At 45.6% G+C, this 8,046-nt stretch overlaps 1 protein-coding gene across 2 annotated transcripts in view; it reads right to left on the reverse strand.

The window, feature by feature from the left end:
* Jhy (junctional cadherin complex regulator) overlaps positions 1–7,531 on the reverse strand; it is a 66,835-nt gene extending 59,304 nt beyond the window's left edge. The window contains exons 1-2 of one of the 2 annotated variants that reach the window (XM_057768132.1): positions 7,405–7,531; positions 3,809–4,132 (exon numbers count right to left, since the gene is read on the reverse strand). In XM_057768132.1, coding sequence (XP_057624115.1) covers positions 3,809–4,132; positions 7,405–7,415 — 335 coding nt within the window. In that variant the 5' untranslated portion in view covers positions 7,416–7,531. Of the gene's footprint in view, positions 1–3,808; positions 4,133–6,925; positions 7,043–7,404 lie in introns of those variants that run through there. The other variant, XM_057768133.1, reaches the window with a different exon arrangement.
* Between the last annotated feature and the right edge of the window lie 515 nt (positions 7,532–8,046).

An 8,046-nucleotide genomic window follows, 5' to 3' on the forward strand; every position in this document is an offset into this window, starting at 1 on the left:
AGCATGCACCCAGGCACCTGTGTGAGAATCGGAGCAACCAAAATACATTCATCAGTAGATGTGAGGGCTAATGTTGGTTGTTGGCTTGATAGGAACTAGAATCAAGTAGGAGACATGCCTCTGGGCATAGCTGTGAGGGATTCCTTAGTTAACAGACACCATAAGCCCCATCCTAACGGCTGGACAAATACCAAGGAGGGTGAACTGAGCAGTAGCCTTCACCCTCCCTGCCTCCTGACTGTGGATGCCATGAGACCAGTGACCTCAGGCTCCTGCCGCCATGACCTTTCTGCCATGCTGGGCTGTACCCCTGGCATCATGAGTCAGCCAGCATTTCGTTCTGTAAGGTGCTTCTTGTCAAATGTGTCATCACGGCAGTGAGAGACACACCTTACAGGAGCAAGTGGGTAAGCTGTACTTCCAGACTACATACTTTATAAGATAAACAAAAACACAGCGGGAAACTGTCAGACATACTGTCGACTGAAGAGAACAGAGATACTGCATATGGCTGTGCAGATATCGTCACCAATTCCAGGCACTCACAGAGAAGTGAGCAACTGACAAGGTGAGCCACATCAGTATACGTCTGGTCACTTCTGAAGAGGAAGCTGGGGAAAGGGTATGAAAAGGGTACAAGGAAGCTATTTTTTTCTTATTTAGACATGTGTGTCTTTGTGTATCTGTGTACAGGAATGGGCACTTAGATGTGGCATCTTTGAGGCCAGAGGTATCAGATCCTCTGGAGTTAGAGTTACAGGCACAGTGAGCTGTCTGTTGTGGGTGTGGAGACCCACACTCTAAAAGCACTACAGATTCTTAATCATGGAGCCATCTCTCCAGCCCCAACAATGAAATGATTATATTTACGATTATAACTCTAAGATAATCTGATGTAATTGTGACATCAAGGGTTATGTCATCTTTTCCCCTGTATTTTTTTTAGGATAGATATTTTTTCACAGTCAAAAAGTTTACTGGCTCAGTTGCAGAGTGCTTGCCTAGTGTGCCAAGGCTCTGAGTTTGATTCATAGTACCATAAAACAAAACAATAATATATGACATTAATGACAAAAGAAAAAAAAACATGCCTTCAAACCACTATGACCTTAGGCAAATTATTTCTTCTCTCTTAGCTTCATTTCCCCAACTTTAAAATAGGAACCACAACACCTTCCCTGCAGAATTACAGTATAATTACAGTGAGCAAAAAAGACCTTTAAAATCCCACAGTATTGATATTGCTGTAATAATCATTATTGGCAGCAGCTCTGTCCACAGTTGGTAATACCCCTCTCTAATGTAAAGGCACAGGTTTCCAGAAAAGCTGGTTCATGATGCTGTCCCCTCTGTCCCTAGTTGACTCAACCAGTTTGTTTAGCTAAGGTCATCCTAAAACCTTTTCTGCCTTCAGCCATTGTAGAATATTGTTTTAAGATGTGTTAGATTTGTTTATGCTGTGCAACATTTGTTTAATGATGCAAAGATGTGCTGCATTCTTTTATGTTGCATTTGTTTAACTCTGTGAAGCTGTGTTACTTTGCCTGTCAAAACACCTGATTGGTCTAATGAAGAATTAAATGGCCAATAACAAGGCAGGAGAAAAGATAGGCAGGGTTGGCAGGCCAACAGAATGAAGAGGAGGAAAAATCTGGGAGGACAAGAGGTTGAGGAGCAGGACAAGGAGGAGGACTCCTGGGCCCAGTCAACTAGCTACATAGCAAGCCACAGAGAAAGAAATAAAGAAAAAAATACAGAAACAGAAAAAGATAAAAGCCTAGAGACAAAAGGTAGATGGGCCAATTTAAGCTAAGAAAAGCTGGCTAGGGGCTGGAGAGATGACTCAGCAGTTAAGAGCATTGCCTGCTCTTCCAAAGGTCCTGAGTTCAATTCCCAGCAACCACATTGTGGCTCACAACCATCTGTAATGAGGTCTGGTGCCCTCTTCTGGCCTTCAGGCATATACACAGAAAGAATATTGTATACATAATAAATAAATAAATAAATAAATAAATAAATAAATAAATTAATTAATTAATTAAAAAAAAGAAAAGCTGGCTAGAAATAAGTCATGCTAAGGCCTGGCATTCATAAGAAAGAATAGGACTACTGGTGATTTATTTGGGAGCTGGGTGGTGGGCCCTCAAAGAGCAAAAGAGTAAAAGAGTTAAAAACAAAACAAAACAAACATAAAAACCCCAAACAACCAACTGCATTCAGCCTATTGGTGATAGCATTTATCAGTTTTTTTTTTCTGACTGAGACTCCCTAATATGAAGACAAGTTTCATTTAACTTGATTGCTCCAGTGAAATTAAGGAGAGGACAAAGGAAAAGTCTCAGGATTAGTGCTAATTTTGTCTCTTAGAGGCCTCTCCAAGACTGTCCACCCTGGATAGGTCCCTTGAGATGTGAAATGTGACCGCATAGGTTTGTGGTCCATAGTCAGTGGATCTATTTTGGGAGGTTGTGGAACCTTTGCAAATGTGGCCTGTCTAGGAGAAGCAGGTCTTTGCAAGCTGGCCTTAATGGAAACACCCACTTCAGGACTCTGCTTGCTGCTGGTTCTATGCATGAAGCTGCAGCCTGAGCACCTTCCATCAGAGACCAAGTCTCTCCAGTTTCCGTGTCTTCCTCATCATTACAGACTGTACCCTCTGAACCATGGAAATAATAAATTCTTCTTCCTCTGTCAGGTATTTTGTCATATCAATAAGAAGAGTTACCAACAAGAAGAGTTACTAAGACTGGTGGTTATACCTGGTGACCTACAACCAGCTCTCCTGGTACCAGTGGCTATATTTGGTGACCTACAAAAGGCTCTCCTGGTACCAGTGGTTATACCTGGTGACCTATAGAAGGCTCTCCCTGATGTGGGAGTACGCTCTGTGTGCTGTGATTACCATTAATGAATAAAGAAACTGCTTTGGATCTATAGCAAGGCAGAACTTAGGTAGTCAGGGAAAGACTAAACTGAATGCTGGGACAAAGAGGGCAAAGTCAGAGAGATGCCATGGAGCTGCCCCCAGAGATAGACGTGCTGAGACTTTGCTGGTAGGCCATGACCTCGTGGTGATATATAGATTAATGGAGATGGGTTAAACTAAGATGTAAGGGTTAGCCAATAAGAAGCTAGAGCTAATGGGCCAAGCAATGATTTAATGAATACAGTTTCTGTGTGGTTATTTCAGTTCTGGGTGTCCAGGACAAACAAGCGGGTCTAAGCTAGTCGGGTGGCCGGGAACCAACAGCGGCCCTCCTCAGTACATCTCCTGGTAGGTACTCTAGGTATGTTCTTGAGGTTCCTACACCCAGTCAATAAGGACAGCACTGCTTAATTAAAGAAGAGGAGGGCCAGGTAGTGGTGGTGCACACCTTTAATCCCCAAACTCGAGAGGCAGAGGCAGGCGGATCTCAGTGAGTTTGAGGCTAGTGTGGTCTACAAAGCCAGTAGGACAGCCAGGACTATAACATAGAGATACCTTGTCTTGAAAAACCAAAACCAAAACCAAACCACCACTACCACCACCACCACCAAAAACAACAATCAAAACAACAACAACAACAAAAACCAAAAAAAAAAAAAAAAAAAAAAAAAAAAAAAAAAGAGGAAGAGGAGCAGGAGGAGGAGAAACAGGAGGAGAAAGACAAGGTAGGGGAGAATGCAGTGACGTCAAGAAGCCATATTGCCCTTAGTTGCTTGGAGACCCCCTTCCGCACATTGCTCATGAGGACAGCCCATCCTTTCTCTCCTGAGAAGATACTAGAAACTGGTCAGCATCAGTGCCTTTCACAGGCCGGTCCCTTACCTGAGGTTTATACCACCACGTGCTCCCAGGTCGTCCTTGCTGGCCCCGTGGGCCGCTTTTCTCTTTACTTCCTCTTCTGTCTCACTCAGGCTTCCCTCCTCTAAGCTGTCAGGCTCCATATTTTTGTCCTGGATTTGGTCCTCAACTTTGGACTGGGACTTAATCTCTTGAGGAAGGCTCTCTGAATCTGATTCTAAGGAGTCTTTTGAAATCCGATTTAAGTCTTCTTTCTTAAAGGATCTGCCCGAAGGCTGCGTCCTCAAGTTGGTATGATGGACTGGAGACTGAGTGGAGAGCTTGGGAATTGGTTTATATTTACTCATCCTGAAACACAGAAACACGGACGGGAACACTCTTGTTAACAGAAGCAGTTAGCCGACATTTATGATTGTAGCTGTCAAAAGCAATTGCTTAAAAATTATATTTATGCTACTCTGTGGCTTCTAAAATCATAATGTCAATGTTTGTCAAAAATGTCAATGAGCAAGAGAACCTTGTTATATTATCTGAGGCTTTTGAATGCACCCTTTTGAGTGTATGAGCCAGGGAGGCCTAGTGGAAAAATGATTGTTTTTCTCTCTGCAGAAACACATCTGATTTAGGGTCCATAAGCGGCCCCGAGTAATCGAATGAGGTTTTATTGAGGAAATCAAATGGCTGCTTGAAAGCAGATTCTGTTTCCAGCTTCCAAGGGCTTCTTACAAACAAGCCGGAACAAAGCCAAATGGTTAATTGTGAACAGTGCTTTCCGTGGCTTTATTTCAAATGCCCAGGGCAAGTGTGCATGTGTGTGTGTGTGTGAGTGTGTGTGTGTGTGTGTGTGCATTCTGCTCAGCAGCAGCCACAGATGCACTCAGACTGGTTTGGGTTTTATCATTTACAAGGTAACAGAGAGAAAGGCATGACTTCCCCAACCAGAACTGTATATAATACACAGACTTTCACTCCAAGACCAGTGTCTGCTACCCAGGATGCTGCCAGAGAGGAGTGTGTAACTTGGGGGGCTATTATATGGAGATCAGTCTCAGCTCAGTATTATATAGCAACAGCAATGTCATCGTAATGGTTTAAAATGTTCAATAAATGAGTGGTGTTGCTGTATGCTGGAAAGCTAAGCACTTGGGAGAGGGAAGGGGGAAATCAGGCCTTGGAGAGAGGCCAGCTTTGGCGGCATGAGAACTTGTCTACAAACAAACAATAACAACAACAACAACAACAAAGAAACCCGAAATGTTCAACAAAAAAGGTTTGTGAATCCTGTCGCTGAATGACTCACAGCACAGGTTGGATGTCCACCTACCTGGAATAGATACTGTCCTTGAGAAAAGCTGTGTAGGTGGGAGACAGGCCCACATGACAGCTAGGAGTTAGGGGAGTCCGTCCCTCCTAACTTACTTAAGAGTGTGATTCCAAGGGAGCCCTCACTGTCTCCAAGGGCTGCAACAGTGACCCACGAGATGATGGTTTACAGAAAAATGCTTTGAGTTTGCACAGGATTGGAAGATGATGGTTGGGGGTGGATTTCCTTTCATCTCTACTCAGTGTTTCTCTTTTGGTTTATCTTCTCTCTCGCCGCCTTTATGCTGTGTGTGTGTGTGTGTGTGTGTGTGTGTGTGTGTGTGTGTGACAGTGGGGGAGAGAGAGAGGAGAGAATCAGAAACCTTTACCATTGGAGCTATGCTCAAATTTGTTTTGACTGGCATGCTCATGTTCTTTTGGTAAATCTGGTTTCTAATTAAATACCTTGACCTGATTTCTGTTCCTTGAATTACTATATTGACCTTGTTGCTAGGGTTTCCAAGGACACAGTCCGATCCTTGGATGAAAACACTTTCACAAGCACAATAGACAAAGGGTAGTGTTCATACTTAAACAGACATGGGATGACTCTCTGCTTAACTCCAAGCTTCCTATTAGTAGACTAATATACGTATCACCTAATTTTAGATGAGTTTGCCTTCAGTCTCTTATTTAATATACACACATTCTGTCATATTTTAATATCGATTTGCCTTTCAGGGTATTTTTTGGAAAGCAGCAAGCACGAAAAATTTAAAATCTAAGTCTCTGTAAACAGCAGTTTCGTCATTTAAAAGGTCACTGACTGTATTTGAAATCTTGAAAAACAAGCTTAGAAAGTCAGGGCTAGAGGGTATAGGTCACTGATAGAATATGCATGACACCCAGGGTTTAATAACAACTCCAGTAAGAAAAGAATCGTAGCTCATTTCAGAATTGTCTTTTATGTGCTAGCACAGATCCTCCCCTCTTTCCTTAAACGAGCACCCAGGGTTTCTTTTTAGTAACAAATCACTAACGGCCACATAGGACAATAATTTAGCTGTTGTTGACAAGAATGATAAAATTCGGGAAGAATGTGAAAGAGCAGAGTGAAATATTTCCCAATATCTCCCAAATTGGGTTTTCTGTGGATGGGAGGGAGGAAGGGAGAGAGAGACAGAGACAGACAGAACAGAATAAGAGCTGACCCGTCGAATAAATTTAGTAAGTGGTTACAGTTCAAGAGTAACTCCCTAGTAATACTCCATACCAAAACAAACAAACAAACAAAAAACCCAAACCAAAGCAAGGGGAAAACAAAACAAAATTAAAACAAAACAAATACGGTTGGGCCTCTGCGATCCCTGACCAATCCACTTCTTAGTAAACAAGAAAGGCATGGGCACATAGGGACTAAGAAACCACCAGCTTTCTGTCTAGGCTGTTACTTGGGGACAAATCCGTTAGGGCAGGGGGACAAGGAGGCCCGCTTAGGATGAACAGCTGATTCAAGGTTGCCCTGTTTGGAACAGGCTGGTTGCTGTCCCATGGGGATCACAGGGGTTTTGCCATTGCCTCTTTCTAAGGGTCAAGACCCGCTGCTTTCTAAGGGTCGGGACCGGCTGTAGGGCCTTTGAAGGTTCGGAGGTGGCGGGTAGGAGGCCCGGACAAGTGGCTGGGAACCGGGCTGCCCGGCCTGGGGGGGTCGCGGTCCTGCCTGGGCGCGGTCCTTCCTTCGGGACCACAGGCTCTGCGGTTCCCTCGCGCCGACCCCGGAGTTCTCGGTACAGCCCACCCCGCGCGGCCCCTTCCCACCCGCCGGGAACCGCCCGTCACCTGCCGGCGCTGCTGGGCGACCGCGCCCCTGGCCCCGCAACCTCCGCAGGCCCGGCTCCCGCTGCGGCTCCCGCCCCGCCCGCCGCTGCCTGGAGACCGGGGCCAACACCGCGCTGCTCGCTCCGAGCCTCGGGGCCCAGCGCTCCTGCTGCCCCGCGGCGCGGGCGAGGGGAACCCCCTGCTCGGGATGCTCAGGTCCAGCCACCCCGACCCTGCCTAGAAGGAAAAGCAGGGAGGAGAGACCTGGGTCAGTGATGCTGCTGGGGCAGGCACGACCATGAGGGAGAAAGGAACCCAGTTAGTGATGGGTTAGTGACTGGGGTGTGGGGGGGAGGGGCGGGGGGAGGCAAGGAGAGAAGAGAGGCGGGAGTAAGAAGAGAACAAGTGTCCAATAAGCATTTGACCTTCATCGGAAAGGAACTTCATTCACTAATATTCAGAAGAGGGAAAATTAAAGCCACCCAGGTCAGCACACTCACCACAGGAGCATCTTAGGATGAAAAGTTGGTGATGCCACTTGGGAGTAACTACAGTCAAAGGGCGTGGCTGGAGGATAAGGAGAGAGAGAGCCTGTCTCAAGAAGCTAAAACACCCAAAGGAACAGCGAACAGATAAACACACACCAGCTCCAAGGGCCAAGGGATTTATTCGGATGAAGTGTGTGAACTGGGGAGGTAGCACTTTGGGAAACGGCGGTTTGGCATTATCTGGGATATGCAGGCACACAGTGTTCCCGGCAACATCGGTTTTAGGCACTCACCAGAAGGAAGCATTATTTATTTATTTATTGATTGATTGATTGCATCTGTGACAACTTAAATCTGAGACGTCCCACTCGGTCTCATGGGTTTGAACACCTGGTTCCCACTGCTGCTGGTTTTTTGTGGTCGGAGTCTGGTTGGTCGAGGTGGGTCATTGGGGCTGGCCTTTGAGGGTTGTAGCCTATTGTTGAGTTCTCTGCTTTTCAGTTACCCCAGGATGTGAGGATTCTGTGCCATGCTGGCCCCTTAGATTCGGTCATGCCTTCCCCACCTTTGTGGGCTGAAACCATATGCCAAAATAATCACATCTTCTCTTACTGCCTGTCATTTTGTCACAGTTATGACGAAAGTACCTCATAC

The sequence above is a fragment of the Chionomys nivalis genome, chromosome 4 (genome assembly GCF_950005125.1).
Source record: "Chionomys nivalis chromosome 4, mChiNiv1.1, whole genome shotgun sequence".
NCBI classification, from domain to species: Eukaryota; Metazoa; Chordata; class Mammalia; order Rodentia; family Cricetidae; genus Chionomys; species Chionomys nivalis.